The 21,085-nt window shown below is 37.6% G+C and overlaps 1 protein-coding gene across 3 annotated transcripts in view; it reads right to left on the bottom strand.

Moving 5' to 3' along the window:
• LAMA2 (laminin subunit alpha 2) overlaps positions 1-21,085 on the bottom strand; it is a 677,281-nt gene that overhangs the window by 289,441 nt on the left and 366,755 nt on the right. For all 3 annotated transcript variants that reach the window (XM_005684731.3, XM_005684732.3, XM_018053196.1), the window contains exons 13-15: positions 19,315-19,416; positions 17,757-17,968; positions 3,619-3,730 (exon numbers count right to left, since the gene is read on the bottom strand). In XM_005684731.3, the coding sequence (XP_005684788.2) occupies positions 3,619-3,730; positions 17,757-17,968; positions 19,315-19,416 (426 nt within the window). The remainder of the gene's footprint in view (positions 1-3,618; positions 3,731-17,756; positions 17,969-19,314; positions 19,417-21,085) is intronic.

Genomic DNA, 21,085 nt, shown 5'->3' with positions numbered 1-21,085 from the left:
TAGCTCTTTCAAGCCTAATATCTCTAAAATGGATTGTTGATTTTATCATCCCCATCACAGGTGTTCCTTCCCACAGTTTTCCTCAGATAAGTAAACGGCACCACATTCAGCTGCTCAAACTTGACATCTGACTCATTCTCAAAACCATTGTTACTTTCAATGTTCCCGTGGCATGTCTATCAGTAAGACTGATTGGTTCTACTAACAAAATCTATTTAAAATAACCGTCTTTTCACATCCTCTGCCATTATCCTAACAAACCTCTATCATCATTACATTCTAACAAAATAGCATATTAACTATTTTATTTCCTGCCATCCCTGCCATGTACAGTATGTACTACACACTGTAGTTATAATGACTTTTTTTAAAAAAAATTTAACTCAGATCATGGTATCATATCAAATGGCAACCCACTCCAGTCTTCTTGCCTGGAAAACTTCATGGACAGAGGAGCCTGTTGGCCTAGTTCATGGGGTTGCAGAGAGTCAGACACGACTGGGCAGCAGGAGCAGAAAAGTTTTCTTTCCATTGCATTTAGAATAATACTACTACTTTCTAATCATGCATGCAAAGCTCTGAGTGGTTTGGCTCCTCCAGGCATTTCTTGTGCTATGCTCCCCTTGCTTATTAAGCTCCAGCCATACGTGCCTTCTTTCAGGTCCTTGCAGATTCCAAACTGTGTTTCACTTCCTCATTGGTTCCCTTTACCCAAGAAGACACTAGAGCTCAGTTTAGATGCTACCACCTTAGACAGTCTTCCCAACAACCTCTCATAATATAGTCCCTTCCATCTCATCTTCCTACACCTGTTCTCAGAACCTCTATCAAGGCCCCCTGCTTGTTGTCTTCATGGAATTTATCATATTTATTTAAATTTGCTTTCTGGCATATAGTCTAGTCTACCATCAAATGTAACGTCTTTGAGGTCATAGACTGTATGTCTATTGTTCATCACATTACCATCCACATCAAGAGTTTTGATCATCTCAGAATGCATGGTCATCAATACCTGTTAGTTAAAATGAAAGTGTGAATGCTTCCATGAAGTAGTTAATATTTCCATCATGTAGAAGAGGAAACTGAGATTTTAATTAAAACACTTTTTCAGTACCTAACTTTGCTTTTACTTCCTCATCTGTCCTACTTGTTAAGTGGAATGAACTATGACAATTCTAGGAAAGTATGGAAATATTTGAAAAATAAAATGTGTAGGGATTTATAAAAAGTAGAAATGATTTAAAAATTCTGGATCAACATTTATAGCTCCAAAGAAAACAGAAAAGAATGATTTATCATGAAATCATATAATCTGTTTTAGGCACGCTAGAATTAAGATGTTAATACTTAGGCCACCTGATGTGCAGAGCCAACTCACTAGAAAAGACCCTGATGCTGGGAAAAATTGAGGGCAAGAGGAGAAGGAGGCAACAGAGGCTGAGATGGCTGGATGGCATCATGGACTCAACGGAAATGAATCAGCAAACTCCAGGAGACAGTGAGGGAAAGCCTGATGTGCTGCTGTCCATGGGGTCGCAAAGAGACAGACATAACTCAGGGACTGAACAGTAACAACAACAATGGTGTTTGGAGTTTACTCAGCTTTTATAGGATTAGGGGAATATCAGTGGTAACAAAACTAGAATGTCTGCCCTTTCAAACTCAGTAAAAAAAAAAAAAACAAATGAAATTAGGAAAAGATGGATAGATAATAGTGAGCTAAGGGACAGGAAGCTTCAATAAAGAAAAGAAAGGATTATCAGAGAGTAGAAGAAATGAAGAAGCCTGAGAGAAACTCCAGATTTTCAGAGTTCCTTGTCTTCTGATTCGATTAATTTCTTTTACGGATTCCAAGGTAACTTTATTTATCCATTATTGTGTGAGAAGCACAGGAAGCTTTTCTTATCCTTCTTCTGTTTCTTTGTTCTGACTCTTCCACACCCACTTGCTTCTCTCTTCCTACCTAATTGTTACCATTATTTCATTTCCAAGTCGAGATTTTTCTACCCCAGGACGTTTTCTGTGACATCTCTCTCCACTGGAACTGATCACATCTTTGAAAGATTATTGCACTCATGTCCTGTACCACTTATTGGTACCTTAATTCTATAGGGCCGTGATCCCATTTATCATAAGTATGTGTTCTATCTGACTAACGGACTGTTAGCTCTGTGAGAACAAGGATTGTGATGTAACCTTGATAATCCCCTTCAGCATCTAGGGCAAATTTACCAAAGATTCTCAATAAATGTTTCGGTGAAAGAAAAGAAGAAATGAAATGCATAGCCAATGAAATGATTCTAATACAGACAATTTAAGATTCAATGGGCATTTGAAATTTGTATAGAAGATGATGAAGAGTACTGAGAATCACCAATGTGGGAATAAGTGTGAAAGCAAGAATATAATAAGAGTAGTTTGTTTCAGTTGAAATAAGAACTTAGAGGTTCAAAGAGAGCTTTCTGGTTTGAAATAAAAACTACTAGGTTCTTAATCAAAGAATATGTTTCATCAAATACAACATATATTTTATATGTGAAATCAAATTTGGGTTGACAGAGCTAACTTATTTCCATTATTATTTTTGTATTCTCTGTATGAATTTTTAAAAAGTGATGGCGAATTACATTTAGTTTTATTTTTAGATAGGTGAATACAAGCTCAGTTAAAAAAAAACACATCTGACATGAATATGACTCTAAGCCCTGTGTATCTTCTGGAAGCATGCCTTATTTTAAAGTACAAGAGAACTGAAAAGCAAGGCCTAGGGTATTTCTGTAAATGGCTTAATGGGGTAGTGTGCTGAAGTGGAACATCTTGGTACACTCAGATGATTCCTTAAAGGCACCATTTTTAAAGAATTTAAGCTCTTATTTATACGAAGCCATGCCCTCTATCAGGGAAATGGTGCTTAAATTTTTTGAGCAGATTTCAAGTAAAAGCAATTTTCAAACCACCTACAACATACATAAAAGTAAATAAAAATTATTACCTTAGAAGGACACATTGCAATATTAAGGAAGGAACATTAATCTAGAATACTGAGACAACAATAAATATCTCAAACTTTAGGTGCTAAACAAATCAAAGACCTGTAGAAAATTTTCCGAATCAAGGTATTTCTTCCATATATTATGTTCTTGACATTTTAAAGATTGAGTCCTTCAGATGATTGTGAATTGGTTGTATTCTTAGGAATAAAGTAGAGAAAGAATGTGGTACATAGGATTAAAAAAATGGAGAAAGTGAAAAAGAAAAGAAACAGTGCTAAATTCCTCTCAAGCACTCAGGTGGAAATGAAGGAGAAATATATTGAAATAGTATTCCACCATCATTCATCCCATTTTATCAACAGATTAAAGAGAAAACAAAAACTTCCAAAAGCATTAGATTTTTAGCTATTATGTCATAAGGAAAAATATGATTTCAAGATGACATCATATGAGTAACACTCTATTTGACAGTTATGACTTCTGGCAGACATTGAAGTTCTTCAAGTAGTAAGACACTATCATTTGTGCAATCCTTGATGAAAAAACTAAATTCATTTTAAAATAGTTTAATAGTTAATGCTGAAAGAACTTAGAATGCACCGAAGCTATATTCTTGCAAACTTACTTCACAGGAGGAGCCAGAATACCCTGGTGGACATTGACAAACTTCCACAGCTGTTGCAAAGCTTCCATCAGTAGGATAGGGGACTGCAGATTCAAGGTCAACAGAGCTCAGCCTGAGCAGAAGGAAAAAGAGATGGTAAATAAGTAAACAAGCTCCTAGGTGTTACATCTCTTGAGGAACAGTATAGGAACAATGATGTAAATATAAGCACTTGTTTATGACGAGAAAGAAGGCAAATGAATACATCTTGAAGTCCTGGTCATTCATCATATTAGGCAAAATCAGCCGAGTTAAGTGTTCACAAACAGTACCACAATCAAATGCTGAAAAGATATAAAACCATTCTTGCTCATTTCTTGGTTTTTGGCTATATGTTTTCCCTATCTTTTTTTTTTGAGATAGTTTAAAATCATAGTTGAAGGAATTTTTAAAACAGGAAATATTCATATGACTGACTTATTTTTAATAATTAAACTAAAAAAGCAGAGGGACACAATATTCAGCCCAATCTTTTAAATTCAAACAAAAATGGAAGCAAAGGAAAAGAAGTAAATTATTTTTGTTGCCTTTTCTCAGAAATAAATCTGCATATTAACAGGTAAAAGTGAAACTTTATCAAATGTTGTTATATTCAGTTCAGTTCAGTTCAGTTGCTCAGTCGTGTCCGACTCTTTGTGACCCCATGAATTGCAGCATGCCAGGCCTCCCTGTCCATCACCATCTCCCAGAGTTCACTGAGACTCACGTCCATCGAGTCCGTGATGCCATCCAGCCATCTCATCCTCGGTTGTCCCCTTCTCTTCCTGCCTCCAATCCCTCCCAGCATCAGAGTCTTTTCCAATGAATCAACTCTTCACATGAGGTGGCCAAAGTACTGGAGCTTCAGCTTTAGCATCATTCCCTCCAAAGAAATCCCAGGGCTGATCTCCTTCAGAATGGACTGGTTGGATCTCCTTGCAGTCCAAGGGACTCTAAAGAGTCTTCTCCAACACCACAGTTCAAAAACATCAATTCTTTGGTGCTCAGCTTTCTTCACAGTCCAACACTCACATCCATACATGACCACAGGAAAAACCATAGCCTTGACTAGATGGACCTTTGTTGGCAAAGTAATGTCTCTGCTTTTTAATATGCTATCTAGGTTGGTCATAACTTTCCTTCTAAGCAGTAAGTGTCTTAATTTCATGGCTGCAATCACCATCTACAGTGATTTTGGAGCCCCCAAAATAAAATCTGAAAGTTTCCACTGTTTCCCCATCTATTTCCCATCAGATGCCATGATCTTAGTTTTCTGAATGTTGAGCTTTAAGCCAAATTTTTCACTCTCCTCTTTCACTTTCATCAAGAGTTTTAGTTCCTCTTCACTTTCTGTCATAGGGTGGTGTCATCTACATATCTGAGGGTATTGATATTTCTCCCGACAATCTTGATTCCAGCTTGTGTTTCTTCCAGCCCAGAGTTTCTCATGATGTACTCTGCATATCAGTTAAATAAGCAGGATGACAATATACAGCCTTGACGTACTCCTTTTCCTATTTGGAACCAGTCTGTTGTTCCATGTCCAGTTCTAACTGTTGCTTCCTGACCTGCATATAGGTTTCTCAAGAGGCAGGTCAGGTGGTCTGGTATTCCCATCTCTTTCAGAATTGTCCACAGTTTTTTGTGATCCACACAGTCAAAGGCTTTGGCATAGTCAAGAAAGCAGAAATATATATTTTTCTGGAACTCTCTTCCTTTTTCCATGATCCAGCAGATGTTGGTAATTTGATCTCTGGTTCCTCTGCCTTTTCTAAAACCAGCTTGAACATCTGGAAGTCACAGTTCACATATTGCTGAAGCCTGGCTTGGAGAATTTTGAGCATTACTTTACTAGCATGTGAGATGAGTGCAACTGTGCGGCAGTTTTAGCATTCTTTGGCATTGCCTTTCTTTGGGATTGGAATGAAAACTGACCTTTTCCAGTCCTGTGGCCACTAATGAGTTTTCCAGATTTCCAGTGCTGGCATATTGAGTACAGCACTTTCACAGCATCTTATCTTTCAGGATTAGTTAGATCTATTTTCCTAAATTGTTTTAGGCCTAAATTAAATTCACTGCTTTCTATATTTATGAGTTTCATTTTACTGGTACTTCTGTACAGATCTGGTGATTTTAGCCGAGAGATTTGGTATCACTCATTGTTTTGAGAAAGAGCTGATTTGGCCAAATTGAAACTGCAATTACATAAAACGGTATATATGTACATTGTGTGTATGTATTTCTTCCAAAATATGCAACCAATATACATTCACAATTTAAATAAATGTCATCGATGTCTTACTGGCTTTTCACTTTTTTTTTAAAAAGAAAATACAAACTCTTCATTGTTAAGAACACAAGCTCAAGAGCCAGAGAGATCAAGATTTACATGCTGTCTCTGACATTTACCAGTCCCATAGCCTGGGAGAAATGACTTAACATCTCTAGGCCTCAATTTTCATCTATGTATCAGAGATAATACAAGAGTCCATACATAATGAATTGATTAAAGGATTAAATGAAAGAATGAATGCAAAGTTGTTGATGTAGTACCTAACTCATGTATGTGGTTATAAAATGCTAGGTATTTTATTAATATACATTGACTGTTGAAATAGGATCAAAATACAAAAGAATAAAATTTCTATGACCTAAGCTAGATTTTTGTCATTTTAATGTATTAAAATACATTTTAAATCAACTCTAAGAGCACAAAATTAAATGACTGCTCTTGATTCATAGATAATTATTGCTTTATAAAATAATTGATAGATCTCCATAACATCTAATATGCCATTATTTAACTATAAAAAAGATACAATGACTCTTGCTAGGACATGCATTTTTAGTTGCTTCCTTAAGCGTGGTGGTAGATTTTTATTGATTGGTGATTCACAATTACCAAAGACCGTGCCAGTTTGAGAATCTATGTTGTAATCAAGCCAGAGAACAAAGTTAATAGGCTCATTGAATGTATCTTCAAAAGTGACAATCTTTAAGCTATAAGTTTTCTGGCAACAAGTTTCTAAAATCTCTGCTTTCATCCTGATTTTCCTAATTCTAGAAGCTTGATAGGGGCTTCCCTGGTGGTTCAGGTGGTAAAGAATGTGCCTGCAATGAGGGAGACTAGGGTTTGATCCCTAGAAGGGACCCTCTGGAGATCTTACCAGTCCCATATTGTGGAAGAAATGACTTAATATCTCTAGGCCTCAATACTGTCATCTGTGTAACAGAGATACTACAAGAGTCCAAACATAATGAATTGATTAAGGGATTAAATAAAATAATGAATGCAAAATTCTTGATATAGTACCTAACTGATATATGTGGTCATAAAAAGCTAGGCATTTTATTAACATACATTCACTGTTGAAACTGAATCCAAATGACTACATGAATAAACTACAGGAAGGTCCCCTGGAAAAGGAAGTGATGACCCACTTCCAGTATCTTGACTGGAGAATCCCATGGACAGAGGAGCCTGGTGGGCTACAGTCCATGGGGTCATAAAGAGTCGGACACGACTGAGCCACTAACAACAACAAACAGACTTGATAATACCTTGGAACATGTATAAGTTCATCCATAATTGAGAAGTAGAAAAGGAAAATCATCTTGAAATTGTAGAAAACAGACATTTGGATGGGAATGTTGTAGGTGCTGGGTGCTAGTTGGCACTGTCTAAAGACAAGTGAATTATATTCACCTACAGATTGACTCATTTGACACCATTTTTTGGATGCTTTCTTCTCTGGGGGCACAGTTAAACAGCTTGGCAGAAGGTTCTAAATGGCAAGCATTAAAAATCACTGTTTTATAGCATTTGGGTTACATAGAGTTTTAAACAAATTTTCAGTCATTTTTCTCCCACCAAATAAACTTGTATATAAAGTGTCACTGGCACTATTTTTTAATCGAGATGAATTTCACATAACATTATCACTTTAAGGTGTCATTTAATACATTCACAGTGTTGTACAACTACCATCTCTGGTTCTAGACATTTTCATTAGCTCCCCCTTCCTCCTCCACAATAAAACCCTGTGTCTATCAAGCAGTCACACTCGATCCCACCATTTCCTCAATTCCTGTCAACCATGAAGCTGCTTCTGTCTCCATGGATTTACCTATTCTAGATATTTCATACAAATGGACGTATATAATATACGACTTTTTGTGTCTGACTTCTGTTAGCACAGAGTTTTCAAAGTTCATCTATGTTGTAGGACATATCAATATTTCATTTATTTTTATGGTAGCAATATTTTAAAGTCACTCAGTCTTTAACATGCATACTCTTTCTTGATTTTTTGTTTATTAATTTATATTGATTGTCCTGGGACTATATCTATATATATAGATACAGTCTGACTCTTTGTGACCCCATGGACTGTAGCCTACCAGGCTCCTGTGTCCATGGGACTTCCAGCAAGAGTACTGGGGTGGGTTTCCATTTCCTTCTCCAGGGGATCTTCCCAACCCAGTGGTTGAACCTGTGTCTCCCACATTGCAGGCAGACACTTTACTGTCTGAGCCACCAGGGAAGCCCAATATTCTATTATTGTGGTATGAATATACCACATTTTCTTTATCAATTCATCTGTTTATGGATGTTTGGCTATTATTACTCTTTGACTATTGTAAATATACTGCTATAAACATTTGTGTATAAGTCTTTTTGAGTACCCATTTTTAATTCTTTGGGGTATATAACTAGGAGCGGAATTTCTAAATGTGGCAATTCTTAATATAACATAAGGTTTGCAAGAGTTACTAAAATAAAAATACTACTTGCTTATGTTAACATGAGTTTATAAGCTAGTTATTAAGAAAAGAGATTCTGATGTGTCATCTCTAAACCTAGCCTGATCACCTCAATACACACTCAACACATTTTTATTGGATGGATGAATCTATGGATGGATAGAAGGATAGATGAATAGTGGGTTGACAAAAAGATAGATGGATAAATGGATGGATACAAGACTAAAAACACACGATAAATGAATAAATAAATTGTAATGGAATGAAATTATATTACGAGTAGTGAGTAAGATACTCCAGAACAATACACTGAAGTTTAACATCCATATTTAGATGAATAAAATCAGACAAATGAAAGAAAAATTACTTATTTGATCTAACAAAAAAGATAAATTGAAAACTGTTAGCGTTAAGACTTGAGGCCAAAGGCCAGAACTCATCTGAATTTATTGTGACATCTAATTGCCTGCAACTAATGGACTGTCACATGACAAACCTGTATTTCTGATCACTTTAATTTCAGAATTAGATGATTTCATGATTACTATACTAGTTGATAAGATGGCTGGATGGCATCACCGACTCGATGGACATGAGTTTGAGGGAACTCCGGGAATTGGTGATGGACAGGGAAGTCTGGTGTCCTGCAGTTCATGGGGTCACAAAGAGTCGGACACGACTGAGCGACTGAACTGACTGACTGACGGACTGATACTAGTTGCTAGTGAAAGGACAGGGAAGCCTGGCATGCTGCAGTTCATGGAGTCGCAGATCAGACATGACTTAGTGGCTGAACAACAATACTAGTTGATTGGGCTTTCCAGGTGGTGCAAAGAACCGGCCTGCCAATGCCAGAGACAAACAGAAGATCCCCTGGAGGAAGGCCTGCCAAAGCACTCCAGTATTCTTGCCTGGATAATCCCATGGACGGAGGAGCCTGGTGGGCTACAGTCCATGGGATCTCAAAGAAGACACAATGGAAGAGACTTAGCATGCATGCATACTAGTTGATTATCATATAAAAGACTATCACAGCTTACTAACCAGGAGCCTGGTCAACTGTATATAGATATAGTCCCAGGATAATCAATATAAGATTAATAAACAAAAAATTAAGAAAGAGTATTCATGCACACTAAATTGAACTATTTTGAATCCTAAAAGATGATGCTGTAAAAGTGCTGCACCCCGTTCACTTCAGTTCAGTCGCTCAGTTGTGTCTGACTCTTTGTGCCTCCATGGACTGCAGCATGCCAGGCCTCCCTGTCCATCACCAACTGCCAGAGTCCACCCAAACCCATGTCCATAGAGTTGGTGATGCCATCCAACCATCTCATCCTCTGTCGTCCCCTTCTCCTCCTGCCCTCAATCTTTCCCAGCATCAGGGTCTTTTCCAATGAGTCAACTCTTCTCAGGAGGTGGCCAAAGTATTGGAGTTTCAGCTTCAGCATCAGTCCCTCCAATGAACACCCAGGGCTGATCTCCTTTAGGATGGACTGGTTGGATCTCCTTGCAATCCAAGGGCCTCTCAAGAGTCTTCTCCAACACCACAGTTCAAAAGCATCAATTCTTCGGTGCTCAGCTTTCTTTATAGTCCAACTCTCACATCCATTCATGACCACTGGAAAAACCATAGCCTTGAATAGACAGACAGTTGTTGGCAAAGTAATGTCTCTGCTTTTTAATATGCTGTCTAGGTTGGTCATAACTTTCCTTCCAAGGAGTAAGCGTCTTTTAATTTCATTGCTTCAATCATTATCTGCAGTGATTTTGGAGCCTAGAAAAATAAAGTCAGCCACCGCATATGCCAGCAAATTTGGAAAACTCAAGAATGGCCAGAGGACTCGAAAAGGTCAGTTTTCATTTCAACCCCAAAGAAAGGCAATGCCAAAGAATGCTCAAACTACTGCACAATTGCATTCATCTCACACACTAGCAAAGTAATGCTCAAAATTCTCCAAGCCAGGCTTTAACAGCATGTGAATCGTGAACATCCAGATGTTCAAGCTCGATTTAGAAAAGGTAGAGGGACCAGAGATCAAAATTGCCAAGATCCACTGGATCACCAAAAAAATAAGAGAATTCCAGAAAAACACCTACTTTTGCTTTATTAACTATGCCAAAGCCTTTGCCTGTATGGATCACAACAAACTGGAAAATTTTTCAAGAGATAGGAATATCAGACCACTTGACCTGCCTCCTGAGAAACCTGTATGCAGGTCAGGAAGCAACAGTTAGAACTGGACATGGAACAACAGACTGGTTCCAAATAGGAAAAGGAGTATGTTAAGGCTGTATATTGTCACCCTGCTTATTTAACTTATATGCAGAGTTCATCATGAGAAACACTTGGCTGGAAGAAGCACAAGCTGGAATCAAGATTGCTGGGAGAAATATCAATAACCTCAGATGTGCAAATGATATACTTGTGGCAGAAAGTGAAGAAGAACTAAAGAGCCTCTTGATGAAAGTGAAAGAGGAAAGTGAAAATGTTGGTGTAAAACTCAGCATTCAGAAAACTAAGGTCATGGCATCTGGTCCCATCACTTCATGGCAAATAGATGGGGAAATAGTGGGAAACAGTGTCAGACTTTATTTTTGGGGGGCTCCAGAATCACTGCAGATGGTAACTACAGCCATGAAATTCAAAGACACTTGCTCCTTGCAAGAAAAGTTATGACCAACCTAGGCAGCATATTAAGAAGCTGAGACATCACTTTATCAATAAAGTGGTGCCAACCGTCTGGTCAAAGCATTGTTTTTTCCAGTAGTGATGTATAGATGTTAGAGTTGGACTATAAAGAAAGCTGACTGCCAAAGAATTGATGCTTTTGAACTGTGGTTTTGGAAAAGACTCTTGAGAGTCCCTTGGAGCACAAGGAGATCCAAGCAGTCCATCTGAAAGGAAATTAGTCCTGAATATTCAGTGGAAGGACTGATGCTATAGCTGAAACTCTGATTCTTTGATCACCTGATGTGAAGAACTGATTCATTTGAAAAGACCCTGATGCTGGGAGAGATTGAATATGGGAGAAGGGGACGACAGAGGATGAGATGGTTGGATGGCATCACTGACTCAATGGACATGAGTTTGAGTAAGCTCTGGGAGTTGGTGATGGACAGGTCAGCCTGGCATGCTGCAGTCCACGGGGTCGCAAAGAGTCAGACATGACTGAGCGACTGAAATGAACTGAACAGAAGTTACTTCAGTCATGTCCGACTCTTTGCAATCCTATGGACTGTAGTATCCAACGAGAAGGAAAAGGCAACCTATGCCAGTATTCTTGCCTGGGAAATCTCATGGACAGAGAAGCCTGGCAGACTACAGTAAATGGGGTCGCAGAGCTGGACACTTCAGTTGAAGCAACTAAGCGTGGACTGTAGTATAGCAACATTTTAAAACAGAAAGAAAGTAAATGACTACATTAAGAAACAATTTAAAATGGAACAAAACAAAAATATTTTCAGTGAACTACCAACTTTCATTTGTCTTTGAAACAACAGATGTTCCTCTCCTTAATCTATGCAACCATTTTGAGCTATGAGAAATTTTAGCACTCAAACATCTTTCCCAGCAATATTCCACATTAGTATTCACTGAGCAGTCCCAATGTTCATTAGGTTCTGATATTTGTTAAATGGGATTTTAATGTGTTTAACAGTTTTTAGTGTTACTCTTGAAGAAGTCTGTGGTTTATTCCTTTTCCTCTTTCAATATGGTCATTTTCTTTTCTCGATACAGGCTGTATTCATTAAAATACATAATGCTGGTAGTAATAAAGTATTGTTGGAGATGCATGAACTGTTAAAGATTTGTCAAATGTTCTAGCTGGTTCTTTCTAATTATTATGAAAGTGAAATACAGATAAGATGATGGATGAAGAGCCAAGGCATAATTATATAAGCTATTATTGAAAATACTGGAATCATATAAGAAACATTGCCCTGGTACTGACTTAAAGAGTGCTCTGTATATTTCTTACTATATTTTCAACCAGAGTTAGATATATCATGCTTCACAAAAAAAGGAAAAAAATCCAAATTATTCTTTAAACAATAGGACACTTAATCTTAAAACTCTTTTAAATAATTATTTTTTTAATTAACTTTTTTTTTTAAAATATAGAAGACCTCCATTTAATTCTACTAAATAAATGCTACTTTGGGTTTGTTACCATAGACAAAGATTTTATTATTGTTCAGGGGCTTTGTTCTATTTCATTTTTGATGCAACACAAGATTATGACCTAAAATTTCCTTTAGCCTCTGTCTTGTGAAAGTCCACAAAGTACTATTCAGTTAATGAAGTCTAATCATTTTTTGTCTCATACCTAAAAAGGCAACAGAATCATTTACAAACTCAGTCAGTGTCTGAGGGAGCTATCTTGGTATGAGCTAGACATTTTCCCCAAACATTGTCAGTCCTATGCCAACTAAGGGAAATAACAAACAGAATCTAATACTGCTGCAAACCATTCATCAAAAATATACTAAATGCTAATAAGAGAATTCATATTTCTTTTTCCTTAGTCCTACCAATATGCATTGTGCTCACTTCCACTGCACTCTTTATTATACACCACGAACATACCTCTGACTTGGATAATGGACTACACGTTGTTTGAATTCACTGATCATTTATCCATCTTTGTTTCCTCTTTTCTTAGCCTAGAACTACCACGTCATAATAATTACTGTGTACTAAGTGTGCATTATAATAATTTAAACTTCTGCGCATTATAATGGGAACTTGAGACATATCTCCCTTAAATATCAATGAAACTGGGCTTCCCTGACAGCTTAGTGGTAAAGAATATGCCTGTCAAGACAGGAGACACAGATACAATCTCTTGGTCTGGGTAGATCCCACAATCTGTGGAGCAACTCGGCCTGTGTGACACAACAATTGAGCCTGTGCTCTAAAGTCCAAGAACCACTACTACTGAGCTCACAGGCCGCGACTACCGAAGTCAGTGCTCCCTAGAGCCCGTGCTCCACGAGAGAAGCCACCGCAAAGAGGAGCCCATGCACCGCAACGAGAGAGTAGCGCCTGCTCTCTGCAACCAGACAAAAGCCAGCGCAGCAACGAAGGCCCAGCACAGCCAAGATAAATACGTAAGTAAAGTTATATTTTTAAAAATCTATGAAACCAATGCAGTAATCATGTTTCTGCCCACATTTACAAAGGAAGAACCCGAAGCTCAGAGACGTAAAGTGCCTTGTCTATATAACACCGTCTGCAAATATTGTGCAGCACAGACTGAAATCAAAAACCAATGGCTAGCTTGTTGTCCAACATTGTCTCCCACAGTACACTAGACAGAAGGTCCGATGTCTCAGATACATCATTTTCTCACTGAGCATCCAATCTTGAAAGTTAGGTATGTTTCTGCCATTTTACAAAAGAGGAAGCTGTGATTCAAATACACAGGGAAGGCACTCAGTAAATGCTGGTAGACTGAATAAATCCAATATTACAGAATAGATTTGGGAGGTAGTGAAAGGCAATGGGGGGAAAAACACATGTTGGTATAAAACCTGGTTGAACCTCTTCCCAAGGGCTAGTTATAGAAATTTTTTAAGTTCGTTAGAGCCCTCATTGTAATAATTTCTTCAAATGTGATTACCTGGATTATTACTTTCATAAGGTAGAAGTTTACTATCAGAACTATTTCTATTATCATCAAAATATTCCTTTGTTTATATGGATTTTTCTAGACTATTTATTGGATAATTTATTAGATAAATTCTGTATAATGTTTTTGATACCACACACACAAAAAAAACACTCTTAAAAGTCATGTGAAAATGTCTAGCCTAGGAGAAATTTATTTTCAAACAACAAAGATATATGAGTTGTATCACAATAAAGTCAGAATGGGCTCAGTTACGCTGGGCTAACAAACAACTGAATTCTCAGTGGCTTGTCAGAAAACTCAAGGAAAATCATCTCTGGTTCTGGGTAACCTTTCAGGGCAGCTGACCTCCATGTGCTGTCAATATTTCAGACTGTTTTTATGTTCTGGTAACTGTGTAAGCTCCATAGAGTCTCCTACAGGTAATTCAATGCTTTTCTAGGGTTGGGAGAGGGGATAGTAGAACAGGAACAATACATCACTTCAGCTCACATTTCATTGGCCAAACCAAGACCTATGATAACATCTACCCTCAAAGGAAATGCAATATTTCAAAAGAAGGAGATTAAAATTTGATGAACTGTACTAATGGCTACTATAGGGTATAAGGTCTTCCCTGTTGGCTCAGATGATAAAGAATCTTCCTGCAATGCAAGAGATCTGGTTCAATCCCTGGGTTGGGAAGATCTCCTGGAGAAGGAAATGGCTACCCACTCCAGTATTCTTGACTGGAGAATTTCGTGGACAGAGGAACCAGGTGGTTTACAGTATGGGGTCGCAAAGAGTCGGACACGACTGAGCAACTAACACTTTTACAGGCAATAAGAAAAATATCAAGTTAAATATCAAGGATTGCTATTGAAACTAAGGTTTGGAGAATTTAAAGGAGAAAGATTCACAGTTAAGTTGATTTCTCTTACATTCTTAAAGGAAGAATGAAAAGTTTTCCATTTTTATCTTCATTTATCAATGAGTACAATGAGAAGAAAATCAATTAAGTTTATCACATGGGCTCCTCAGCACTGTAGGAAAAAACAACAGCAAAATTGGTCTCAATTTTGAAACACCAGTCCCTTCTTCATTCTAGATATCTTCAAGTCTTAATGGTACTTAATGGAGAAAATGGTCCTTCCTAGAATGTGCAGGTCAGATGGAAATACTTCAGATTTGTGTGCTGACTGGCCATGAGCAAAGCATTTTTGCTTTAATTCCATTCTCATAGTGACTTTTTGACATTGACAAGCAATTGTCCTCCTCATTTTACAGATGAGATGGCTGAAACCCAAAGAGATCTAAAACAACACTTCTGTTCACAACTATTAAACAGCTAACTTGAACCCAGAAGTCAAAACTCTAACCTGCTGCCCCGTTTTCCTTCCACGATTCAATTCCAGTTTCTCCGTATTGGGAGGAACATAAGCCCATTTGCTGAGAGAACTACCATGGAAGTAAATCCTCCTTAAATAATTCTAAACATGAATTTCTGTTGTGATAGCTTCAATTTACTTGTGCTTACACATAAGCCATATACCAAGTTGGAAGCCTACTGTGCAAGACAAGTTGAAATCAATTCAAGTGATGTTTTACAAATAGGACTCAATCCACTCATAGATCAGAGATAAATAAAATATAACAAGCTTACTGACTCAAGATTCATGCTGGCTTGTGGCTCACCTGAAGTGGATAGGAATTTCACATACAACATGGCTTAACTTCTAGAACTACAGTGCCTTGTGTAATGTAGGCTGTAGAGAGCGTCACCTACATGGATTAGTTCCTGTGTCGGGTCCCATAGCCATGCTCTGTGAACCTGTTGCTCATGTATGGGAAAAGCTCAGAAGGCTCAAATGAAACTAGTGATTTTAAGATACGTAGACACTAAAATTATCTCACATGAATCAGGGAGAAATGCTTTGGATTAACTAGTCTGAGAAGCAAGGCTGGGAAAAATAAACAAACCCCTCAGCCACTTTTTTGTCAATTTGCTTGTCATTTATTTTGAAATCCAGAGGACTCATCTCTTTGTACTCTTTAAACATCATGACAGTCTCTATTTACTAAATGTGAAAAAACATAATTAATTCCGAAGTGCAGCTTCTCATCTTCATGGCATTTTAACCCAGCTTCTAGCAGCATTGACTATGCAAAAGAGGTACATTGTTTGGAAGTGGTTGATTCTCTCCTTAGGGAGATGGTAGTGATGATTACACTTAGTTGAAATACTACAAGTGAAAGACAAACTAGACAGCACAAGCAGATGAAGGGGGGTGGTGGAGCATCAGCAATTAAAAGACCCTCTTGTAGATAAACCAGCATTGAAGACATTGCTGTGCTGATGGGTATGCCAAGCTGTCGGTTTGGGGTCACATTTGATCATCTAATTTAAGCTGCTTTAGGAGGAAATTGGGCTTGCCAGGTGGCACTAGTGGTAAAGAAAAAACTTGCCTGCTAATGCAGGAAACATAAGAGATGCTGGGTTTGATCCCTGGGTCTGGAAGATTCCCTGGGGGAGGGCATGGCAACCCACTCTAGTATCCTTGCTTGAGAATCCCTTGGACACAGGAGACTGGCGGGCTATAGTCCACAGGGTTTCACAGTCAGACACAACTGAAGCGACTTAGAATGCACACACGCAGGAAAAAATTGCCATGAAATTTGCAAGTCATTTTTTTTTAATGGAAAGCAGCCTTTAGGGTGCCTCTTATGGACATGTTTAGCTCAAGTTGGGGGGTTCTCTCTTAAAGGAAACAAAACAGAGAGCAGAAAGAAATAATCCCTTGAAAGTGTTCGAGGTAATGAGCACTTTACATGATTATCACATATAATTTTCACAATGACCCTGAAAGGTAGGTGCTATTATCTCCACTTCACATTTGAAGAAATCCAGTTTCCATAAGGACCAACCACTTGCCAAAGGTCACACATATAATAAGCAATAGAGCTAGTTGAATTCTCAGTCTTACTTTCCTTGATATCATGTAGCCATTATAGTATTACAGTGTTTCACAAAAAAACTTGCGGTTATTCAAATGAAGGTGCTTATATCTCTCATTATCAACAATATACTATTAAGTCAGAATCTACTGAATGAATTAACGGAAGAAAATATTTTACAAACCACTTTCTGAATATGGGTATCCTGGAATTATATCACTTTACTTTTCCACTATTTGAGTCATCATAAGGGAGACTGTGCTTTCCAGTGTAGCATTTCTCAGTATAGGGATCATTTTTATTGCATGTTCTGGCAGAACTGAGACTCATCAATACTGAAAAAGGACTAAGATTCATCCTGGGTAGGTAAACTTTTAAAGATCAATAGAAACACTTTTCAGAAAACCAGTGCTCCATCATTAACTATTATTTGAAGATGGCAAACTTTAGGCGAAGGCAATGGCAACCCACTCCAGAGCTCTTGCCTGGAAAATCCCATGGACAGAGGAGCCTGGTGGGCTGCAGTCCATGGGGTCGCTGAGGGTCAGATACGACTGAGCGACTTCACTTTCACTTTTCACTTTCATGCACTGGAGAGGAAAATGGCAACCCACTCCAGTAGGCTGGAGGATCCCAGGGACGGGGGAGCCTGGTGGGCTGCCGTCTATGGGGTCGCACAGAGTCTGAAGCGACTTAGCAGCAGCAGGGATCTTCAGTCGCTTAGCATTTGCATGTCCGCCCCAAGGCAAATGTGTAAGAGCTAGGAGATGCAATTCCTGAGTTTACCTGAAGATGGCATCCATCCCAAGGCTGTATGTGATTTGTATGAGGACTCTCTGCAAATTCACAAGCACTGTCATAAACTCCTTCCTACTGACTGGGAAATTTGTGCCATGTGTGGTAAATGATTCTTCTTTAAGTGACAACACATTAATATGTTCTTCAGATGGTTGCAGATACACCTCCTCTTGGGCTGAGCTGATTCTCAAGCCATTTCCCTAAAAGAGAGTATAAAAGGATAAAACTGTGAAAAAAGGGATTCTCCTCTTTGTAGGTTGTCCTCAGTAGGTTTTTTATTTCAGGTTAGCTTTCCCCGTCAGAATATTTCTAGTATGCATAAAAGGCAGAGAGAAAACAATTTAAATATTAGCCTTAACTCGATGTACCACAAAGTATAAGCTTCTTGGTTATGCGTTACTCTGCTTTCCCTAATAACTAAAATAATTAATACTTGGTAAGTCTAGATATATATGATTACAAATACGTCAATTTTATAGAAGTGTGCAGAACTGAATATTTCAGATATACTATTTTATGGTAAATGTGGATTATATAGGAAAATGGGGAAAGAAAAGTTAAAACAGTGTATGAAGCTATTGTTTTAAAGGACTCTTCAATCTGGGGAAAAAAGAAACAAGAAAAAATTCTACAGTTTCATGAGTACAATTGGATAATGGCATTATTCTCATTTGGGTTAACCTTTTATCTTAGTTCATTCATATTAATAATATATAGCTTCTCAACATTTTGCATTTAGAGAACCCCTTTTATCTCAAAGGAATTCCATGACATACTTCTATTTTCATAAACACACACATATGTAGTGATATATATCACTCAGATCACTTCACCTAATACTGGGGAAGACTTTTTTAAAAATTGATTCTCATGCATGAACATTTCAAGACCAAAACAACAACAGAGCCACATGCTAAATCAACATAGATCCCTTTGGACCCATAAATATGCATGAAATGTGTGCCTTTGTGAGAGCAGAGGAGAAGAAAGGAAGAATATGAGAAAGGAAGGCAGCTTTTATGTGATAACTTTAGGTTTCTAGCCTTTGGGAACCGCCTGTGTCCCTCCAAATGCTCAAAGTAGTTTCTCCTATATTTTTCTTAGTTAAATTAAGAGAGTTTTGAAGTCAAGATTCAACTGTACCTAAAGAGATCAATTTCCCTTTTTCCATTGACTTCTATCTAATATAAACAAAGGTATAAACAATAAAATCTACTTGGAATCAAGGAGAGATGGAAAAACTACAACTATATATTTCAGCCATTTGCTCAAATACTTTTAGTGTACTTATATTCTGGGGGACATGGTCATTAGGTTTTAAATTTAAATTTCAAGTCTGCTCTAAAAATCCCCTTTACCATTGGAACCCAAGACCTATGTGCAGTCTTCTAGATATGTCTCAGAGTGAACGGCAGAAAAAAAATTCTCAAGATACAATATTTTTCTCTAGTAGTATATAAATGAATTTAAACTAGTTAGTAAGGAATAACCTCAGATTACATGAGTGTAAAGCAGTTAAACATAAATGACACTTCCCATACTCTACCTCTAAGATAACCATAAGCTGGAGTGTGTGTTCTGCATCTTCATTTGCTTCTTCAAGGTCATATGATACGGTAAACATCAACTGTCCTCCAGCTGCTGTGAGCTACAAGAGAGAAGATGCGTCATCATTACAGGACAGGGGATGGGCTATTAAACTGTGCTTTGCTTATTATTTTTAAATTATTTTATTGTTCTAGAGGGCAGGATTTGGAAGAAACAGAAATCATGAGCATGCAGATTGCGAATGATGGACATTTCTTTAGGAGTAACCTTTATACGAACCTTACCTATCAATGGTAAGCCTGACACACATCATATAAATTCATGTATTCTTTTTCCTGGTGTTGCAGGCCTGCTGAAATAGGTTAATTTCCAGGGAACCAAACACAGCCCCTCCTGTCATTTTTCCTAGTGTGTAGCTTGAGCTTTACAATTCCCAAACAGAGAAGGATCTTTGTTAAAACTGGGAGATTTCTACTCATCACCGAAGGTCACTCACTTTCTGTGGGTCTGAATGCTTTCAGCAAAGACATCATTTCATTTCACAAGTTCTTTACCTAAACTATAAGCTATGCTGGAGAATGTTGTTGGTCAAAGAAAAAGAAATAAAGCAGCAAATTTTATATCATGAAAAAATTTAATCAAAATTCCCAAAGATACACTTTCCCTTGGGCAACCAAATATACTTAGCGTGAATGAATGCTGCTATCCGTTTTCATTAAACAAAATTCTTTCCTTCCATCATGTGTGCTGAAGCCCATAAAATGTATGCTTGAGGTTTACATTTGCTGACATTGACAGTAACCTTGTACAAAGGATTAAAAAAAAATAGGAAAGCAAGATCATTTACAGGACAGGAATCAACACTGGAACTTGAACGACAGACGACGCAAATGCTGCAGTGCTTTTCTAAAAAGTTCCACCCCAGCATTGTAAATAGACACTCATAAAACAAAGCTGATGATTTGTATTCTGCCGTATCCTCCATACTGACGAGCAGAGACCTAGCTTCGCAGCCCTGGGCTCTCTGTGGCCTCTCATGGCAGACCCTGACCACAAAGCAACTCCTGGTGATGCTCTGGGTGGAGGAGGAAGAACCCAGATTCCTTTCAGAGTTGTTCCATTGGGAATGAAACACAGCTCGCCATGGCTGATTAAACAAAGTTTTTAAATCACAGCTTCTCAATGTCTTCTAAGAGCTCATTACAGGGAGCTTTATAAGGAACTAAAATTCAGAAAACTTTTATTCCTCAGCTACACTGAAAAATAGCCTTGTTATAATGTCTTTTCATATCTAAAATAATAAATATCTGCCTGGACTATAGCACTTGGCATTACTGTGAGTAATGAGGGGTGAATCTATGTAAAAGTTTTTTGGTTCTATTAAGATAAGCTTCCAAAATTACATAAAACGTGCTTGTTCAAAAATCAACCAGACATTTTCTTAATGATGGGAGTCCAGAAAGGCAGCAGCAAAGAATGTTTCATATATTTTCAAAGAGAACTTAATTATTCAGAATTTCCTAAATTAATAAAAATATTTAATAGGAGGTAGGGACTGAGTTTGGAAAGGACATAGGGACACAGATCTATAATGTCGCAAACTTTTGAGCTTCTAAATGTATTTTGATTATTAAAATTTAGATTACACGCTATTATCCTTCTAGAACAGGTTTCCTTAAAAAAGAAAAAGATCAAACTATATTAATTCTTAATTTCCTTAAATCAATTTAAGAAACTTAGAATTAAAGGTAACTCCCATTTTGCCAAAG

This window comes from Capra hircus, chromosome 9 (assembly GCF_001704415.2).
Source record: "Capra hircus breed San Clemente chromosome 9, ASM170441v1, whole genome shotgun sequence".
Classification (NCBI taxonomy): Eukaryota; Metazoa; Chordata; class Mammalia; order Artiodactyla; family Bovidae; genus Capra; species Capra hircus.
This window is presented reverse-complemented; position numbering and strand designations above follow the sequence as displayed.